This window comes from Lethenteron reissneri, chromosome 61 (assembly GCF_015708825.2).
Source record: "Lethenteron reissneri isolate LAM-NWPU_2019-01 chromosome 61, ASM1570882v1, whole genome shotgun sequence".
In the NCBI taxonomy this organism is placed as follows: Eukaryota; Metazoa; Chordata; class Hyperoartia; order Petromyzontiformes; family Petromyzontidae; genus Lethenteron; species Lethenteron reissneri.
Window position 1 is genome coordinate 8,771,582 of NC_083839.1, and position 21,502 is coordinate 8,793,083.

General features: G+C 49.1%; 1 protein-coding gene and 1 long non-coding RNA gene across 4 annotated transcripts in view; one reads left to right on the forward strand and one right to left on the reverse strand.

Annotated features, from left to right (window-relative positions):
• The first annotated feature begins 1,234 nt into the window (after window positions 1-1,234).
• LOC133358183 (uncharacterized) overlaps window positions 1,235-21,502 on the forward strand; it is a 32,625-nt gene continuing 12,357 nt past the window's right edge. For both annotated transcript variants that reach the window (XR_009757024.1, XR_009757025.1), the window contains exons 1-2: window positions 1,235-1,373; window positions 13,249-13,394. This is a non-coding gene — a long non-coding RNA (uncharacterized LOC133358183). The remainder of the gene's footprint in view (window positions 1,374-13,248; window positions 13,395-21,502) is intronic.
• Window positions 8,660-21,502, reverse strand: part of LOC133358182 (bone morphogenetic protein receptor type-2-like) — a 65,398-nt gene continuing 52,555 nt past the window's right edge. For both annotated transcript variants that reach the window (XM_061576390.1, XM_061576389.1), the window contains exons 8-12: window positions 21,285-21,448; window positions 20,476-20,623; window positions 17,292-17,428; window positions 16,003-16,181; window positions 8,660-13,855 (exon numbers count right to left, since the gene is read on the reverse strand). In XM_061576390.1, the coding sequence (XP_061432374.1) occupies window positions 13,417-13,855; window positions 16,003-16,181; window positions 17,292-17,428; window positions 20,476-20,623; window positions 21,285-21,448 (1,067 nt within the window). In that variant the 3' untranslated portion in view covers window positions 8,660-13,416. The remainder of the gene's footprint in view (window positions 13,856-16,002; window positions 16,182-17,291; window positions 17,429-20,475; window positions 20,624-21,284; window positions 21,449-21,502) is intronic.

Below are 21,502 nucleotides of genomic sequence, written 5' to 3' on the forward strand. Positions count from 1 at the left end.
TTTGCATGGTTAATAATATCTTTATTTTATTTTTATTTTGCTTTTATTAATTTAAAATTTTTACCTACGTGACTTTACCGAAAAAAACCTAAGAATATGAATCCTTGCAGTCACGAAAGCTTCAAATCTATAATCATACTTCACCACGCTGGTCAGTGCGGGGTTGGTGAATGTTGCGGAGCGGTAGTCGCTCGCTGCCCTGCGAACCTGGCTACCCGAGTTCGATTCCCGCTCACGGCCTACACCGGTGACGATTATCTGGGCCTCCCCTAGGTCGACTCAGCCTCAAACGAGTACCTGGTGCGGTGTGTAAACATCATCGCCAATGGGGTGCTGGTCACTCACCCCCCTCGTGTGTCGTGCCGGTCTTCACAGGTGCTACTCGTTATCACCACTTGCCCCAACAGTCTGTGGAGGCTACACGGGGGATCTTTGTAGGTGCTACTCGCTAACACCACTTGCCCCAACAGTCTGTTAAGGCTACACGGGGGATCTTTGTCTTTGTAGGTGCTACTCGCTAACACCACTTGCCCCAACAGTCTGTGGAGGCTACACGGGGGATCTTTGTCTTTGTAGGTGCTACTCACTAACACCACTTGCCCCAACAGTCTGTGGAGGCTACACGGGGATCTTTGTCTTTGTAGGTGCTACTGGCTAACACCACTTGCCCCAACAGTCTGTGGAGGCTACACGGGGGATCTTTGTCTTTGTAGGTGCTACTCGCTAACACCACTTGCCCCAACAGTCTGTGGAGGCTACACGGGGGATCTTTGTCTTTGTAGGTGCTACTCGCTAACACCACTTGCCCCAACAGTCTGTGGAGGCTACACGGGGGATCTTTGGTGAATGCTGGGAGCCAACAGCAGTGCAAGTAGTTAGCTCCGCCTCCCCTGCCGCCCTGGGGAGCCGTGGTGACGTCGCCGCGGCGTGCGTGATGACGGCGGCGTGTGTGGTGACGTCACCGCGGCGTGCGTGATGACGTTTCAAAACACTGGCTGTGTCCACCAATGGGAAGCCGGCTTCTTCCCCCCACTCGGCGCTCCACCAATGGGAGGCTTCCTGCATATTACAAACGCCCGCACGTGACCGTCACCGCGTGGCTTTCGGGCGCGGTCACCGAGGCGGCAACCGCCACTGGCGCCGCATTATTAGAATTACAGGGGCAGCCAATCCGCGTGGCCCGTTCTGGTCACGAGGCCGCGTCACGTGCCTCCCAGCGCATTTGTGGTTCCGGGGCCGTTGGGAGCAGTCGCATTGCAGGTCGCTCTCCTCTCTCTCTTTACGGACGCGGTTTTTGATCTTTATATCCTCGACAAAGTCAACCCGAGTGAAGACTTACATCCGAGTGGTGGAGCAGATACGGGTGATTGAATGTGAGTGCGATTCGGTGTAAAGTTTCAGACGACATCCACAATTTCAACGACACGAAATTGCACTCCACCACACTCCCGCACTATACCACAATACTACGCCACACCACTACATGGATACGTTGTACCACAACACGACTCACAAAGATACAGATCCTCGGTATAGCCTTAACAGACTGTCAGGGCAAGTGCTGTGTCGTGAGCAACTATTAAGGCCTGTCACGGTACACGAGGGGTGTGGGTGGGTAGCCAGCACCACGCCAGTGGCGATGTTTGTACACCCCGTACCAAGTACACATTTGAGGCGGAGTTGACCTAGGTGAGGCCCCAAGCCACACCATTTACTATGGCCAGCCCTTGCTAGTGTAATGAGATTATGTGACGACAGAGATGGTTGATGGAGGCAACACGTATTTATTACAGATAACTTCAATACAGCAGAGTAACGACTAACACTCGAAGAGGTATCGGCCTCTTCACCCGGTCTAGTCAGGGGAAGTGTTCCCCAGTTAACGCTCCACATTAACTCCCTACTTCCCTCTATCCTAGACCTTCCTCATATGGAGGCTAGCTCCTGGCCCAGCTTCGGCACAGGTCCCGACCCTCAGCCACACAAGCCCGGCCCTCACAAGGACATCGGGCCTCGCTGCTCTGGGGGTCGCACCTCTGGCTTGCTCTGCCCGGCCCTCAGAAGGGCAACGAGTCAGAGGAGTTCCAGGGTCCCGCTAGCTGGCCTTCAGTCTTCACTGGTTCTTCGTTTTGGGCTGAGACGAACTGAGCTCTGCTGGCCACTAAAACAAAATTGGCCTAGTAAAAAATAAATGGCCAGTCAAGAAAATCTATCCAGCAAAAAATATGAAGTGGACAGTCGAGAACGGATTGGCCCGTAAAAAGTGTGGCCGGTGAAAAAAATGGGCACTAAAACAAAGTGTACCTTTTAAAAAATGAAGTGGCCACTAAAAAATAATTGGCCTAGTAAAAAATAAAGTGGCCACTCAAGGAACTCTATGGCCGGGATATAAATATAAATTGGACATTCAAAGTAATTGGTCCGTAAAAAAGATATGGCCAGTCAAAAAATGTGGCCAGTCAAAATAACGTGGCTAGTCAAAATTAAGTGGCCAGTGAAATGTTATTTGGCCACTAAAAGAGAAGTGCCACGTAAAAAAGTGGCCATTAAAACAAATAATTGGCCTATTTAAAAATATAGTGTCCACTAAAAATAAATTGGCCTTTTAAAAAATTTGGCCAATCAAGAAAATTTGGCCTGGAAAAACGGATTGGCCCTTAAATATATGGGCAGTCAAAAGATTGGCCATTCAAAATGAAGTGGCCAGTAAAAGAAATGTGGCCCATCAATATAATGTGGTCAGTCAAATAAATTGGCCAGTGAAAATAAGGGCCTATTAAATAATAAAGTGGGCAATTGAAAAAAATGTGGCCATTAATGGAAATTTGCTATTAAAAAAATAACATGGACAGTCAAGAAACTCTGGCTGTGAAAATATACAAATTGGCCAGTCAAGAATATCTGGCTGGGAAAATAATAAAAGTGACCATTCAAAAGAATTCGTCCATAAAAAATATACGGCCAGTAAAAAAGTGGTTCGTCAAAATAAAGTGGCCCTTAAAAATACTGTGGTCAGTAAAAATAAATTGGGCAGTCAAAAAACAGTGGCCACTTCAAAAAAGCATGCCGATTAAAACAGGAAATGGCCAGCATTAAAAATGTTGGCAGTAAAATAAATATTATAAATATGGCCTATCAAAATAATGTGGGCAGTAAAAATAAAAATAAAGTGGCAGATGAAAAAAGATATTGGTCATTGAAAATTAGGCATCCAGACATCCACCCTACGTCATTCCTTGTGGAATAGATACGTAGATGACACTTTCGTCATTTGGCCACATGGCCTGCCAGCATTGAACCAATTTCTCAACCACATCAATTTCATACACCCATCCATAAAATTCACCATGGAAGTGGAGAAGGATGGTAAGCTACCATTCCTGGATGTTCTGTTTGAGAAGAGGCCTTGACGGCTCGTTGGGACACTCTGTCCACAGGAAATCCACCCACACAGATTCCTATCTAAAACCTGGTTCCCACCACCATCCGGCCCAGAAGAATTCCCTCATCATAACACTACACCATAGGGCCCACTGCATCTCCAACCAACACCACCTAGCCAGTGAACTGGAACACGTACACCAAGCCCTCAAGATGAATGGGTACTCGGACCGCATTATTCACATAGCTGTTTCTCCAACCATGGAGAAACAATCTAATGAGAAGCCAATCAAAACCATCACTTTACCATACATAGGTGTTACCAAAAGATTTCCAAAATCTTAAACAAACACAAGATCCAGGTCCGATTCAATACAATACACAAAATATGTGATCTAATCCTATCTGTGAAGGAGGTCATTCCTGACATGCAATACCCTGGAGTCTACAAACTGAGTTGTACCTGTGGTAGCAGTTACATTGGGAAAACAAAACGACATGTCTCGGACCGTGTCTGCGAACACAAGGCAGATCTGAAGCACGGCAGAACCAGTACCTCTGCCGTAGCTGACCATTGTTATAACGCTGTGGGCTCGCATGATATTGTTTTTTCCGAGACCAAGGTACTCTGCAAACCTTCGGGCTACTATCAAAGGTTTGTTCATGAAGCCATCCAGATATATAAACATCGACATAACTTCAACCGAGAAGATGGATACAAATTGAACAATCATTGGAAGGATGTTATTAACCAGGTAATGCCTTAACTGGTTGTGGTTGTTCTTATCGTATCCGCCGGTCTACTAGCACCTTTTGTCTTTCCCCCCGTGTCCACACTCAGCTTCCCACTTCTAGCCCCGCCCACTTCCCCCCCCACCTCACGTCCTCTTCCCCTAGCGCTCACGCGGCCCCCCCTCCCCCCACCCCACACCCCCCCTCTCTCCTCCCCCTTGCTCCTCACCCTTTTTCTCATTCCCACCTAATTCCTCATCTTTCATTCACTCAATGGTTGTCTTTCTGTTTCATGGGTTTCTCTTTCAGTTTCTTGATTTTCTCTCTCAGCTTCTTGGGTTTCCCCTCAAATTGTGGGATTTTTACTGCCAGTTGATTGGATTTCCTCTCAAAAAGTGGCCCGTAGAAAAAAGTTCCTTTAAAAAAAAAGTTACCTTTAAAAAATAGTGTCCTTTTGAAAGAGATGGCCAGGGAAAATTGACCTGTCAAATCCCAGTGCATCTCTAAAAGTCCAAATGCTTTCCTCCAAAAAGGTTATGTGTAGCGTCTCGTCATACTTATGCTGATTCTGACGATACTGAGCATGTGTAAATCTCACGAACCTCTATCCTTATGAGCTAAAGTCTCTCTGGACCACGTGGGATGCAGGCTTAAAGGTAAGTCGGCATACTTTAAAAGAACATGGGACCCATTCTTAAATAACCCATTAAACCCCCTTCCCATATCGGAGACCCTCAGGCCCAGTATCACCAGGACAGACACAGCTTGTGAACGCTGTGAGATGCCCCCCAGCCAACACTCAGCTCCCTCACCTCCCATCAGTTAACCACTCTCCCACCCCCCTCCTCTCCCCTTTTCCCAACACTCGTGTGTTCGTTTTAAGAAAAGGTTCCACCAATCCTAGAAAATCCCCACAGTGAGCTCTGTAAATAAGAATGTGCACGACCTGTAACGGTGGGCAGTATGTTTATTGTTGGAATATTACCATGCATTGGACATGTGAATAAAAACATCTTTGTCAAAGCAACTCTGGCGACTCATCAGGGCATTTTGCACTTTACAGTATTGTCCATGAGGGGCTGCTTACGGTGCAAAGTTCCACGTGTGCCTATACGAGGATTTGTATTGACTCCTTTGATGTCATCACCCTTTACTTGCATAATACACGTGTTTTTGGGTTAGATCGCGTAAATATATACATATGTCGTTAAACCCGCCACCACCCGACACAGCCAATTAGTAAGGTTTGTCACGTAAACAGACATGCCATTTAGTTACTAGTACAGCACACCGGTGTGTTGGAGAGCCAAGCCACAACATTTACAATCTCAGTACGACGATTCGCCAGTAATTACAACCAGCTTCATCAGGCGACAACCAGATTTGTGGAGAAGTCTACCTGTTTCGTTGCGCGAAGTGGGGAGGGGATTAATGAATCCATGCACATTATTATGCATGCACATTTTGTGAGCCCATTGATCTTGTACTTCCTGTCCATTGTGTGTATTAAAATAGCTGTACCAACAGTAATCCCTATTGAAGTATGGTGGCCTGTATAGGCATGCATTTAAACAATGTTTTATTTCATGATTCGCTTCCAAGCAGCACTAAGTATGTAGCTATCCGAACGATTACGATTATTTTTATTTTTTCTTAATTTCGATAGATTATCGAATTAGTCTTGGCCAGTAGTCACTAGTTTTACACAGAATTTCAACATTGTCAAAATCAATTGAGTGTCCTTGTTGGCACACGTGTTGTGCTACTGATGACAGTTGTATTTGGGAGTATTTAATATTTCTTTTGTGTCCTTTTAGTGTCGTGCTGATCATTTGTCCTGTCTGCCCAACATGCCATTTGCCACAAGTGCGATTTAGCCAGTACACACCTTTTGTTGATAGCTTCGGTAATACATCTTTTGTACCAGGTATTAATTTCTGTATTTTATGGACCGTGCCAAATCTGACTCGGATGTTTTCCCCCCCACGCATCTGGCTAGTTTATCAACACACCGGTGTGCTGTACTAGTAACGAATTGGCATGTTCTGTTTACGGGACACTCCTTAATAATTATCTGTGTCAGGTGGTGGCGGGTTTAACAATATATTAATATATTTACATGATCTAACCCAAAAAAAACTGTATTATGGATGATTTTGGTCGCGAACGCCTACGTGTTAAACTGACCCTTTACTTGTTTGGCGCAGTGGTAACACTCGGCCCCAGAGTGAGAAGAGTTCCCCAGCTCAGGCGCACTTCTACGTGGAGTTTATTCACTCGTCTCTGCTCTGCACGGGTTCTCTGGGTTCCTCCCATAGCTAAAAACATACGATGTAATTAGTATTGGCTAAACATCCCAATTCTAAAAATACATGCAGATTACTTTATTTAGATTACACAGCAGGAACCTCCTGAAAAATTATTGAGGCTCAGCGATGGTCAAATGGATGCTGTGTACAAGGCATAAATTCAACATTGAATTTGTGCATGTTAAGTTATTACTGTTTACCCGGTCACTGTGACCACGAGTGGCAGAACACCGCAGTTTATCGGCAGGCAGCGCTGGTGCTACGTAGCTTCCAGATGCCGAGTGGAAGCTGTGCGAGGTGCGACGGGCGGCGGCGTGCGAACCGGTGGACGTGGTCGACCTGCCCCACTTGGCCATCAGCAAAGGCGGCCAACGAGCTGCGCCACGATGCACGCACACACCCCACGCATTGCCTCCCACGTATCCACACGCACCCACGTGTACTCGTACCCACGCGCATACACACTCCAGGCACTGTCACCCACCCATGCGCTGCCCCCCACACACGCATTGCACCCACACACAGACGTACGTGCATCCACGCACTCCTAAATGCTCACCGATGCAACCCCACACGCACCCACGCACGCCCACATACTGTCACCTGTGCCAGTACCTCTGCGTACATGCGAGATGTCAGTACTCGTATATTTATTTCATAGATGGGTTTCACACTTCCGATTAGCACGGTTGGTGACGTACAGGTCGCGTCCACAGCGTTATGCAGCTGATGGAAAGATGATAATGCTCGACTGATTCAGAGTAGACCACACACACAGCGTACACTGGCTCCACAGAAATAAGTGACTATCGCACCTTTTCTAATACATTTCGGATTGCAATGTATAAAGCAGGAAAGATTGACAATTGGAAGGTAACGTTGCTGCAGAAACACATTATTCAAAACGTTAAGGCCAAACAGCATCTGCTTGAGCATGCGATGGATGTGCTGCCAACTGTCGCCCTCTCTCTGATCTACTCCGTGGCAGAGTAATGTGCTCCAAGCCTGGTCCGGAAGCTCATGCACAAAACTGCTACACATAATTTATTAATGCACATATACCCTGAGACCAACACCAATCTCCTGGCTCTCTGGTCTGGCAAACATTCTGCCAACAAATATCCACAGAGATGTGCAAACTGCAAGGGAGTTTACACGTTTTCTTGCCACTTTCCCATAACCAAACCCTCAACAATGTCGATCACACTGTCACCACCCTAGAATCTCACCCAGATCCGGAAGAATTCTAGCGAACAGAGCGGAAGAATACGGACGTCCAGAATAAATGCCTCGTGTGAGACCCAAACATCGCACCTCCTGGCTCTGACATTCATCGAAGACACCGGTGGTGTAATTGTAATGACTCCGACGACAACAATATAAGAACGGCCAATTTATGAGTTATTCCATAAGGAACCCTACTATGGATGACACAACAAGAGATCCTAGGCTTCGTGACTGTCTTACGGCTTGTATCCTCCTCCGAACCTCTCCGCTCCTCGTGCTCTCCCCTTATACATCCCTCAGCCCCCCTTTCTGGAATGTTCCTTCATCCTATTTCCCTCAGCCAATCCCTGTCCTTTCCCTCTAACTGATCCATACCGTCGCCTCTGGATTCCACCTTGTTTCCCGCCTATTCTCCTTCAAAACTTTCCCTTCAATCACTTCTAAAGCCTGCCTCCTGGTCAATCCCTATGGAGACCTCTTTCCTCCAATCAGAGACTTTGGTTTATTTTTAAATAACCGTCAGGCTGCACATTTGCTTGGGGTAATTTTCGGTAATTACATAATCATCAACCGCCTCAGAGCACCAATAGGCTGATGCACACGTCTCCATTCATAGATGGGACATTAAAGACAAGCCACAGTGCTGCGATTGTGGCCATGCAACTCAAATGATGGACCATGGAGTCAACGACTGGAGTCTTCGTGTTGAAGAATAATGGAGCTCGCCCCCCTCTCACACCCCCGACTCTTGTTTCCCCTGCGGGCCTGGCACTACCGCTCCATGAATTGAATGTACCCCCCTCCCCCTTCTTCCCTCACCACCCCTTCCCCCCCCCCAGATAAAAGCACATTGGCTTCCCGACGCGATTCATTTGTGTGCAAGGCGATCGATGTCTACCACCCCGACACCCGCGTTTAAATTCCCCCGTCTTATCACCTAAAGCGTTGTTCGGGCCTATGTTGTTGTTTAAAAAATCCTCATAAAAAAGAAGCGAGCCGCACATTAAGCGTTCAACATCTGTCTTTTATTTTGTCCCGACAAACTTTGTACATCAATATATAAAAAGCTATGACAAAAGTGTATCAATATAAATAATCGTAATACAAAATACATGGTGATAAGGCATACACAAATCGTATAACAGTATCGTTTTAGACAACACGTGCGAAACATTTTTAAGTGTCTTGAGATTTAGAGATCATCTCAACATTTGGGATTCGCTGCATTGGAATATGAACCAGCCAAAGCTACTCTACATTGAAATACCGCAATTTGGAGGCATGCTTTGTGAAAACATCTCAATACTTCATTTCTTTCTCCAACTCGTCTTAGCAAGAGCTTCACAGTATAATTATTTGAGTCAACTATGGGGAGTTATTTAATACAACATTTTATTTGATAAAACCCCCCATTGTGCACCCCGTGAACTCAAAAATTCGTGATTTGCTGTCGTCTCCCACGATCTATCCTCTCTCCGTGCCACGTCCGTTATAAAAGACGTCGGCCATCCATGACCTTCAACCATTTAGCTCTGTCCATGATATTTGCTAAAAAAGCTTTGCATGTGATACTCCTCCCACTTGCATCCAATGTTCAAATTGCACACTGTTACTTAATTCGCTATCTTCCCCCGGCTTCTTGTACCTATAATTTCCCCAGTCGCCTAGCTTCTACTGCTGGCAGATTATTCTCAAATGCACACAACTTTACAATGGTTTTGGCCTTACATTTAATGACTTACGGATTGTAAGGGTATGCCCATGCCGAGATTCAGAAACCTTTGATTGAAACGTAAAAGGTTGGGAGCTGAGAGTCGGATTGGAAAGGCAAACACTTGTACAGCCATGCTCGTTGACATGTATGGTGCAGTCTCTAATCTAGTAAAAACTGAATTCATACGAGGGTTGTGGAACGGCAACCAGTAAAATCAGTAACCGTTATCGGGACCAGTTACCGGTTTCAAAAGTCGGTTCACGAACATGCCGATCGGCAAACGCGAATGTGCAAAGCACACGGTGCCCGAAGTCACCGCAAGGAAACATTTTCCCTCGTTACACAGCGCAAAGGTAAAGGCGCAGCCCTGCAGTTGCTTGCAGCTCACACCATTGCTGGAGGAAGGGCCTCCACTAGCGGGAGCTCTAGAGGGAATTTGACCTACTCTTCCACGCTGAACTGGACGTGTCGGTAGCTGTCGACTTGTCTATGTTCAGCAAGTCGGTAAATGGTTCATTTAAACATTTCTTGCGTTTACCAGTAACGCAAACAAAACATGGTAATTCATACAAGGAATAAAGCGACTCATCGATTCATCTATTAATACAGATTCTTAAGCTCACGGCTGATACGTCATCTCGCCACGGTGGCGAGATGTTAACTCCCTCATCTGGTATACAGGAGGTCGTGTTCTCACCGTGGTTGTGTGAAAATTTTCTCCGGGTCCAATTTTGAAACATTCTGTTAGAGTATTTGGCTGCTATACATTTCCACGTCATGATAAGCAACTTCTTTGAGCGATCATTTGTGGCCAGGTCACTTCTGAAAAATAGCTACATAACTCAGTGGGCCTTACTAAGCAACATAAAAACTATCGTTTAGTTTGCATGTGTAAGATTTTTGCTTTTTCAAATTCTTATTGGCGTAGAGCCATAGCACACTGGTCAGCGCACTGTGTTGTGAACCCAGTACCCGCGTTCGATTCCAGGCCACGGCGTACATCGTTGGGCGAGTGACATCTGAACAGTTTCTGATTCTCCCTTCACCAACCCGCACAAACAACCTCAATGACTAAAACGGCATGGGGAGGCCTTCACTTGGAAGTGGCTAGACAAAGGGCTGTAATCTGTGGTGCAAGTACAGTTATGGGTTCACGTGGCGGCAGTGACGCGGTCACCACTTGCTGGATTCGCAGAGCTTCGCGGTGCGAATCCAGTGGCCGCCCTGATTATCACTGGGTGCATCATCACCACCTGGGATTCATCAAGGTCGAGTATGATGATCCTCCAAGGACAGCGATGGTGGCCAGCTTTTGTGGGTACAGAGGTGGTGGATGATGAGGTCAATCCTAGAACCACATATCTTGTGACAGTGACGGTGCGCGTTGTCGTTATTGATAGTTTGGAAAGCTTTGAGAGCATTGTCCCATCACTGGAGCGCGGAGAGAGGCGTTCGGCCTTGGTTTATCGGGCATAGATGGCTTTGGTTGCTTTGAAGGAGTCGTGGGAGTTTTTTTATGTGTCTGGAAGTTGCTAAATGTCCTCTACCCTTTCCCTCCACCAATTGTTCTTAAGAGAGCGGGTTCTCTTCTGAACCGCAGCTCTAGCAAGACAGTAGTTCTGCTTCTGCGGGGGGAACTGGTGTCGCTTTGCGGGTGAAACAACTTGAAGAATACTCCACGCCGCCTGCTTCACAGTGAACATTCAAAGATTCCACTGACGCCGAACGCAAAGAGTCGGCCGTTGTGTAACGGCGTCAGTCCAAATTTGCTGAAAATCGAAAATTGACTCAATTGAGATTTTACACACGGCAGCAATCGTCGCCCCCTCCTGGCAGACTGATGCCCCCAGGGCATTCTTGCAAATGAGGCTCGTCCTGGTCGCTTGGATTCTCACCACCTGGTCAAATTAAATAAACTAACGCACATTATTCTGCAGCCATCGTGAGTGGTACCATACCATGTAGAAAACGTTGGAAGAATATCGTGGCCTTGAATTGTAGTAATTTATCAAATTGGCAGAAGCAATTATTCCAACCATAATCTTATCTTATATTTATACAGCGCCTTTATCCAAGGTGCTTTACAAGCGTTGACGAGTGGTACAATGAGGGTAGCTAAAGGTGGTATGGTGGATCGGGATGGGTATGGGGAGGGAGGTTAGTGGGTACGGGGTTTAGGGTGGGCACCTAGGGATGGAGGGAAGGATGGGCCAGGGAGAAGAGGTGGGTCTTGAGGGAGGAGTGCTGCCTGCTTCATGTGGAGGGGGAGTTTGTTCCAGTGCAAGGAGGCATGTCGGGAAAAGGGGCGGAAACGAGATTGTGCATCACACGTGAGTTATGCAACATGCACACGGAGTTGTAGTTTGAGAAAGGTTATATGCCATGATCAGAACATGTAAAGTCAACATCGGATGCAGTGGAGATGAGTTTCTTGAAGATGAGTTACTGTATAGACAACGTGTGTAAACAAAGGCTGGACATTCTCTGACAGCGTGAGTAACGACTACAGACCAACGTGTGGCCACGGACAGCCCCTTACAGCTGACGCAGAGAGCCCGAGTGATTCAGATGTTAGCGTGGCTTTTCGGCACGTGGCTTTTCGGCACCAAGGCAGCAACCCATGGCAACTCCTGCAGGCCAGCATCCAAACGGTTCGTGGATGCAGCTGAAATCCACACGGAAGGCCAACGTGATACCCCCAAAAAGACCATGCTCATCATTAACCACGATCGAGCCACTGCTGGATGGAGACCCACCTTGTCACCAAGACCCCACACGCTCTCACGACGCAATCAATGGCCATAACGTATGAGCGATTTTGTGGCAATCTTCACTTGAAAAAGTTTCCTCTTGTTCTGTAGACAGAACTTAAGTTGACCAACGCCATTGCCACGCAAGTTGCCACAGTTGGTAAATGCACATGTGTTTCTGAAGGTTGTTGGCAACATTTGCTCTAAATTTACCCCCGTGCACCATGCCATTTTAATCACGCGCTCTCCTCTTGTCCGCGGTAAATCCCACAATGTTTCTGCCGACACAAATAACGAATGGTCCACACGGTACCGGTGACTCTGTCCGAGTGAAATAACTGCATCAATAACACCTCTTGTGTTTGGCTGTGTATTGGCTGCACACTCTCCATCTAGGTACACTTGATAAAAAAATAAATTTCCGCACAATGCGCTATGTATAACAGCAGCTACCTTATACAAAAGATAAATTAGAATTTCTTATTGATATTTGGGTTAGATCGCAAAAGTAAAATGCGTGTTGTAAAATGGTATCCAGCACACCAGTGTGCTGAAGCAGTAAGATTGGCATGTTTGACAACTATATGAATTGTCTTTGTCGGGTGGAGGAGGTTCACAACACAGAGTTCACTAAGGCCATCTGACCCAAAAATCTATTATAAATAATAAAAAATACACTTTAGATTTCCATGAACCTACCAAAGCTTGCCTCCAGCACTCAAAAATAAACATTGCATTACAACAAAGGATAACATTTTAAAGAAAATAGAGCAGAGCTGTACTGAAAGCGCTGTATGAACGCAAATGTATTAAATGTCTCCGGGAGTAAGTGAGCTGCGATGCAGTGTCTTGCACGTTGGTCAGACAGACCTGGCAGGTGTTCACAGATCATCCGTGTCTCGACGTGGCACGATACCAACGGAATGCCCTCGATCTGTGCGTGAACCATCTCGGAGCACGCACGCCGGTGCTAATGTCCCCCCACCCCGCTCACCACCACCACCACCTTTCATAAAGCATTCGCTTTCGGAAAAGCATCGTGAGATGAAGTCGCATTGAGGTGGTATATATTTATACATTTAACCTGTTTGTTGCTGCTATACTGCTGTTGTCTAACCACGAGTGTCCAACACAGGCCTCATGGGAGTAGGAGGCCCGGGCTCCCCTGGAGCTGGGTCCGAGCTGGTCGGTCCGCGTACGGGAACGGGCAGGCGAGCCGTGGGAAACGATACAGATGATGGAAGTACCCCGAATACCGGACCACACCTCAGTCAATACCAGGTGGGGCGGACCGCCACAGGCGTCAGTACACCGCGTACGTGTTTTGGTTGCCGTTCAGCAGGCCCATCTCGTGGAAACTCTTGCCGGACGATCCCAGGAGCCCTCCCCCCCTCCCCTCCCCGAAGTTCTCCCCCCCTTCCCTCGTGTAGATCGCGTCGCCCGCCCTCCCAGATTTCACCGCGTCATCGCCACCCAGCAAGGTCACGGAGGCCGCGGGGTCGCGGTCGGCCGGCGTCCCGTTTGCCGGCGGCACCGGCGACGAGCCACGCTCCGCCTCCGTCCGGGAGGAGACCGCCACGTCGGCCGTCCCCTCGCCGCCGCTCTCGCCGACGCTTCCGCGGTCGCACGCGGAGCCCCGAGGGCCCGGGCATTTGACCCGGCCGTTGGGGTCGCCGCGAGGCTCCTCGATGTAGACGCCATCCGGGGAACGCGGCCCGTCGCACTGCCCGCGGAGCGAGTTTCTGTCGGGCGTGGGGCGAGATGGCACGGTCACAGCACTGCGGAGGGGACGGAGAGAGCTCTTGGGCTTCCGGTGACGCGTGTAAGCGGTTGTAGAAATGTGAAGATCTGTGAACCCACGCCTTCCAGGTTGCAACGTTGCAAGGTTATTTGGACCGGATATTTAGCCAATGGGATTCTGCAGGGCAGAGCGGAAGCATGCTGTCAGGCTGCAGAGATAGTCTTAGCCAGTGCATACCACGACAGATGTTCACTTTGAAATATATAGAGGATCCTGGACAATGCATGTGTTCACCCATGTGCCTGGTAAACTTCTGCACAATGGAACACTCAAACCGTAAACAAACAAGGTCTTGGCCAACTCTATTCGATTTAGGATTTTAATAGTGCCCTTTCCAGGGTCTCGCTGTACTGCCACCCGAGAGGCCCCTTCACATTACCCAGCAAGGTGGGTGTCTCACAAACGTCATCTTGGCTCCACGAATGCTCCGCCGTACTCTGACGATTTGTGCTCTTGATCGAGAATGCTGCGGCTTACAACCCCCCTCCCACCCCCTGGGAGGAGGCAAATCAACGCAGCACGGGGTGGGCGTGCACCCTGGTGAGGAGGGCAACGGCACGGGGCCCTGTCCAATCCTCCCCCCCAACGCCCTTCGGAGCCTGGCGCCTGGGGTCCCCCCGCTCCACAGCTGCCTCAATACAGATGCACCACCTGCACACTCTGTAGCTGCACCACCTGCACACTCTGCAGATGCACACCTGCACTCTCTGTAGCTGCACTACTTGCACTGTAGCTGCACCACCTGCACTCTCTGTAGCTGCACCACCTGCACTCTCTGCAGCTGCACCACCTGCACCCTCTGTAGCTGCACCACCTGCACACTCTGTAGCTGCACCACCTGCACTCTCTGCAGCTGCACCACCTGCACACTCTGTAGCTGCACCACCTGCACTCTCTGTAGCTGCACCACCTGCACATTCTGTAGCTGCAGCACCTGCACTCTCTGAAGCTGCACCACCTGCACACTCTGTAGTTGCACCACCTGCACCCTCTGTAGCTGCACCACCTGCACTCTCTGTAGCTGCACCACCTGCACCCTCTGTAGCTGCACCACCTGCACCCTCTGTAGCTGCACAACCTGCACCCTCTGAAGCTGCACCACCTGCACACTCTGTAGTTGCACCACCTGCACCCTCTGTAGCTGCACCACCTGCACTCTCTGTAGCTGCACCACCTGCACCCTCTGTAGCTGCACCACCTGCACTTTCTGTAGCTGCACCACCTGCACTCTCTGTAGCTGCACCACCTGCACCCTCTGTAGCTGCACCACCTGCACTCTCTGTAGCTGCACCACCTGCACCCCCTGCAGCTGCACCACCTGCACTCTCTGTAGCTGCACCACCTGCACCCTCTGTAGCTGCACCACCTGCACTCTCTGTAGCTGCACCACCTGCACCCTCTGTAGCTGCACCACCTGCACTCTCTGTAGCTGCACCACCTGCACACTCTGTAGCTGCACCACCTGTACTCTCTGTAGCTGCACCACCTGCACTCTCTGTAGCTGCACCACCTGCACTCTCTGCAGATGCACCACCTGCACTCTCTGTAGCTGCACCACCTGCACCCTCTGTAGCTGCACCACCTGCACTCTCTGTAGCTGCACCACCTGCACTGTAGCTGCACCACCTGCACTCTCTGCAGCTGCACCACCTGCACTCTCTGTAGCTGCACCGCCACTTGTTTGAGTGCAGCCTCCGACACAGCCGAAGGGTGCGATGGAAGGCCAACAAACTATGGGTCTCTGTGTGAGTCTATGGGTCTCTGTGTGAGTCTGTGGGTCTCTGTGTGAGTCTGTGGGTCTCTGTGTGAGTCTGTGGGTCTCTGCGTGAGTCTGTGGCTCTCTGCACGAGTCTGTGGGTCTCTGTGTGAGTCTATGGGCATCTGTGTGAGTCTGTGGGTCTCTGTGTGAGTCTGTGGGTCTCTGCGTGAGTCTGTGGGTCTCTGCACGAGTCTTTGGGTCTCTGTGTGAGTCTATGGGTCTGTGTCTGAGTCTATGTATGTTGAACGTCTTAACGCGCCGTACGTAGCCAACCGCGCGAATCGCCGTCCCCCGCGAGTGAGGGCAACGGCCCGCACGGCAGCGCTCACATTTTGTTGTTCGTTTCCATGGTGGGGGCGGCGGTGGTGGTGTCGGTGGGGGCGGCGGGGCCCGGGGAGCGGAGGGACTGCAGCTCGGCGAGCCTCTCCTCGGCGCAGTTGGCCGTGAGACGGGCATCGGCATCATGCTCCCAGCACTCCTCGATCACCGCCTTGAGACAGGAGATCATCTGCAACAAGAGTGGACGCGCGCGCGCTCGAGTCATCACGGCCTAGGAGACTTGGGGGTGCCACGGTGGGTAGGAGATGTTAACTACCTTGCCTGGTCGGCAGGAGGTCGTGGGTTTAATCCCGACCATGACGCCTGCTGCTGCAGTATATATTTGGAGTTTGCGTGTCTCTCTCACGATCCTCGTGGTCACGTGGATTTTTCTCCAGGTCCTCCCGTTTTCCCTCCACATTTAGAATCAATGTCACGCGTTTAGAGTATTTCGCTACAATAAATGTCCACGTGATGATAAGCAAATTCGTTGATCTATCATTTGCTATAGCCAGGTCGCTTCTGAAAAGAGCTGTATAGCTTAGTGGGGCCTTACCTGGTAAAATGAAATAGTTTTAGTTTCAATAGTTTATAACGCAATGCGCTCACCGCCGTGCTAACCGCTTCACAATTCTTAAACTCGGAACGGGGCCCCCGCCCACAGACCGAGAGATTCAATGTTATTTCCATCCTGCGATCAGACAACTCCTGGTGATCACACCTTTCCTTGTGAGCTCATTGCGAAACAGGCAGTCGGACAGAGACGGAGAGACGGAAAGCCAGAGAGAGAGAGAAATGGAGAAGAGAAGGAGAGACAGACTTCTGAAAAAGAGCTACATAGCTCGGTGGGCTTTACCTGGTAAAATAAAAGTAAAGTTTAGTAGATTCGTTTTTAGTTTACTGGAGCACGTGCGCTCAGCCACCATCCCAGCACTGTTGGCTCTGAAGAAGTGCGAGTACCTATACACCTTACCCCGCCACACGCGGCATGGTTGACCGTGCTAATTGGAGGTGCTAATCGCAGTGTGGATTACACACAGCAACATCGTCTCCTTCCTGCGAAAACCTGGCAGGACCCTCCTGACAAAAAGTCACGAGACTCAGCTGGGTTAAAAAATAAAACAACAATAAAAGCCACAGAGTTTTCGAACAGAAATGCGTTTAATCTAGATTTGAAGTTTTATTTTATTTTATACCTACGTCACTTTACCGAAAGAACCGAAGAGTATAGAAATGCGTTTGCCTCGCGACGACGACCATCAATGTTGCAAAAGGGGATAAATAGGTGGCCGTGACTCACGAAGCTGTCGTCCCTCCACGCGTCGGGGAACCTGGGCCTCTGCCGCTCTCGCGCCACAAAGTGCTGCACGTCCTCGAAGGACGGGTGGTTGCCCAGCTCCGCCTGCAGCGCCATCTCGTAGGGCGGCGCTCGGCCCTCTGACGTGGGGAACACCGCACAGGCGTCATGACGAGGGGGGGGGGGGGGGGTAACTGCAAGATCCGACCGTGGTCCATCCGGGGCTCGCCGAGCCGCGTTGGTTTCCGGTTGCCCAACGAATACAGCGGTGTCATATTCTTGGTTCTTTTGGTAAAGTCACGTAGAAGGGAAATAATAAAATAATAAAAATATAAAACGATAAAAATTCTCACGACGTTTCGACTGCAACACAAGCAATCATCTTCTTGGTTCTTTCGGCAAAGTCACGTAGAAGGGAAATAATAAAATAATAAAAATATAACATAATAAAATAATTCTCACGACGTTTCGGCCACAACGCAAGCAGCCGTCCTCAGGTGAAGAACAGGTCTGTCGGGAAGACAGCGTCTGAATGAAACACCCCAGGTTTGGAGCGTATATTTAAGCTGGGATGGAGGGGGAAGAGCGCCTTGACAAAATAATTTGCATATCAAGAGGAATTTAGCATATTTATGGGAAATGCAGATATGGGATTAGTCACTACTTGTGAAATGCGTAGGAGGTGGGCGGGGGGTTTCAAAGTCATATTATGCCTGTGCATTATGCAGGATTAGCAGCATCAAAGGGAGGGGATAGGGGTAGCATTAATAAAGGGAAGGAATGTTAATAGTATGTAGCTGCAGTAACTAAACCACCACGTAAAAAAATTAAAGTATAAACTACATAGTATCATCTTCTTGTTTCTTTCGGTAAAGTCACGTAGAAGGGAAGTAATAAAATAATAAAAATAAAACATAATAAAACAAAATAATAATAATACATAGTATCATTTATACTTTAGTTTTTTACGTGGTGGTTTAGTTACTGCAGCTACGCTCCAAGCCTGGGGTGTTTCATTCAGACGCTGTCTTCTCGACAGACCTTTTCTTCACCTGAGGGACGGCTGCTTGCGTTGTGGCCGAAACGTCGTGAGAATTATTTTATTATGTTTTATTTTTATTATTTTATTATTTCCCTTCTACGTGACTTTATCGAAAGAACCAAGAAGATGAATCCCTGCAGTCACGAAAGCTTGAAATCGAAACAAGCAATCATCATCAGGTGTAAAATCTTTTCCGAACATAGATGGACTCGTCCATCTGGCCAACTGCCAAATCGCTGTCTGTGGTGCTGACGTCAGGACAAACTGCCACTTTTTTAAAATTTTCTTGCCGTGGATTTCACACCTGATGATGATTGCTTGTGTTGCAGTCGAAACGTCGTGAGAATTTGTATTTTTTATATAAATATTATTTTATTATTTCCCTTCTACGTGAATTTACCGAAAGAACCAAGAATATGATTCCCTGCAGTCACGAAAGCTTTAAATAAAAATGTAGAATACAGCGGTGTCACGAGATCGCGCTTCTTGCGGACACACAAAAGTGCTGCGCCACGAATGAACTACGATGCCTTGGCTGACCTCGTCAAGGAGCGTAAAGCAGAATAATCACGTGGACTTCGGTCATCCTCGCTGCAGCAGCGGTGGCGGCGGCTTTTTATTGGCCGTCGAACACAGGCGGTTGCCGCATGTGCGCGCTTTCAGATGCGTTTCTGCTGCCGCTCTCCCTTCCGATATTAGGAAGCCACTGGAGCTATGCACCTTTAAATCCTCTAGATCAGGGGTGGGGAACCTTTTTCTGCCAAGGGCCATTTGGATATTTATAACATCATTCGCGGGCCATACAAAATTATCAACTTAAAAGTTAGCCCGTTATATTTGGTCAAACATTTAATTAACTCACCCCTAATGCGATGGCTGGAACCGCTTCTCTTTGGCGAGGCGTGTGATGTTAGCTGCTGTTGATGATGTTGCTACTCGCAACTGCTTTTCCAGGTTTGCTCCTAGATTTGTTGAATTTCGAGTCCCGCCTGCGGTTGCCTTGGCAGGGCCACACTAAATGATTTTGCGGGCCTCATACGGCCCGCGGGCCAGACATTCCCCACCGCTGCTCTAGATTGACAAACTCGTTCCTTTCGAGCTGCTTTTCGTATTTAGTTTATTGTCCTTCCTCCGCACCTCTGATTAGCACGTTTGTCTACGTACGGCGCAAAAGAAGTTCAACATACATACATAAGTAATAATCGATGAATTCCATTCTGTACGTGATGAGGAAACCATAGCAACAGGAAGGTTAATGTCGGCTGGAAACAAATAAATGTAACAACCCTTATTTCGAACAATGAAATGTTTGTTATTGAGTCTTTCTTTTAAAGACACCTGCCAGATGCACAGAATGCACGATATTGTCCCAGCGTCGTGCAAGTAAAGGATAAGCCTTTCTCTCAAATCTAGGATTTACCAGGATGGCCACGATGTAGTAACACTTTCTTTGTATCGAAAGATGAAATATTTACAATGAGATTATCATCCTTTTTGCCAAATATCGTGATTATGGCCATTATCGTCGCTCATATTCTTATTGCGAAACTTTATTTCCCGACAAAACACGGATGACGTCATTACAGTTGTTAAATTCTTAGCTATCGTCGAGCGCTTCTTAAAATGCAGTTTTCCTCGAGTAATCGGCAGCAGGGCGATTATGTTGCAATTGCTACCGGACATCTGTGAGAAAGAGCTTCATAGCTCATCAGATTCCTCCAGCCTAAATAAAGATGCTGATTCTGATATTGTATTACTTTGCATGCAACTGCCAGCATGGTCATGAGCATCATAGCGAGGTTGTAAGGACTGGACCGACTGGAGGCCTGCCAGCCTCTGCTGAGTGAACTGCAGTCGAAGGACCTGTCAGTCATCTTTATTTGTGCAGGAAGTGCAGCAAAGCGCCGATATCGTGATCACCGTCACATCGTCAATTGGAATATCGTATCGTGGGAATCGATGGCGCGGCAACGCTGGTATTTACTCTTGGCAGGGGCCTCATCTGAACGGCGGATCGGAGTCTCGGGTACCGGCGGCCACACGTAAGTGAGCCATGCGTAGGGCGTGGGTGGGCCACACGCGAGCCACACGCGGGCCGCACGTGGGCCATGGGTGGGCCACATGCGGACCGCGCGTGCGTCTCACCGGGGAAGAGGTTGCGGCACCGCATGAAGATCTCCCAGTAGACGAGGCCCAGCGAGTAGACGTCCACCTGCTTGAGCGCCGTCTCGTAGTCCGTGAGGTCGATGGCTCCGTCCAGCACCTCCGGGGCCATGTAGCGGAACGTCCCCACCTGAACGTACGCGTGGCCGCCGCGCACGCACGCACGCACGCACACACAGACAAAAGCCGAAGATACCCCGTGTAGCTATAGCGGCTGTTGGGGCGAGGGCTGTTCGCGAGCCCCCGTGACGGGCGGCGTGGCGCGCGTGGGAGCGGTGCTTTTTTAGTTTGTTGTTGTCCTTCCCCCCGCACCCTCCGATTAGCCTGGCTGGCTACATATGGTGCGATGTTCAACATTCGTACAAACGTAACAAAAACAATAATCAGAGTTCCGGGGGATGGACAGCAGTTATTCACTGCTCCGCAGGACTTTGTCTGGCGATACGTTCACTGGGCGTGTGTAAAGTTACTTTGCCTTGCAGTTTAGGTTTCAGTGCTCTCCCCATTCCCTTTCTCCTTCTCCCCCCTCCCCTCTCCGCCTTCCCCCCATCCCTTCTATCTCCTCACTTTTGTTCTTGTTCCCTCATCCTATCCGTGCTCCCCACTCGCGGTCCCCACCTGGTGGGGTTTGTGCCCTCCTTCCCCCGCACCTCCGATTAGCACGGTTGGCTACGTGCGGTGCGAAAGAAGTTCAACATACACACATGTAGAAAAAAAACACAATAATAATAATGGAGTTAAGCCACAGAAGTGCGCGGAGGAGCAGCTGCCATCCTGCGATGCGGCCGCACCTCGCAGATGGTGGAGGTGTCGTCGTCCCCGCCGCGCTGGACTGGCGAGCGTCGCGTCAGCTTCATGGCGAGGCCCAGGTCGCTGAGCACGCAGCTGTGGTCCGCGCGCACCAGCACGTTCCGGCTGTTCAAGTCCCGATGCGCGATGGCGGGCTTGTACTGGTCTGACGGGGGCGGCAGAGTGGGGGAATTGCGATCGTTAAAACGACCCTTTGAAA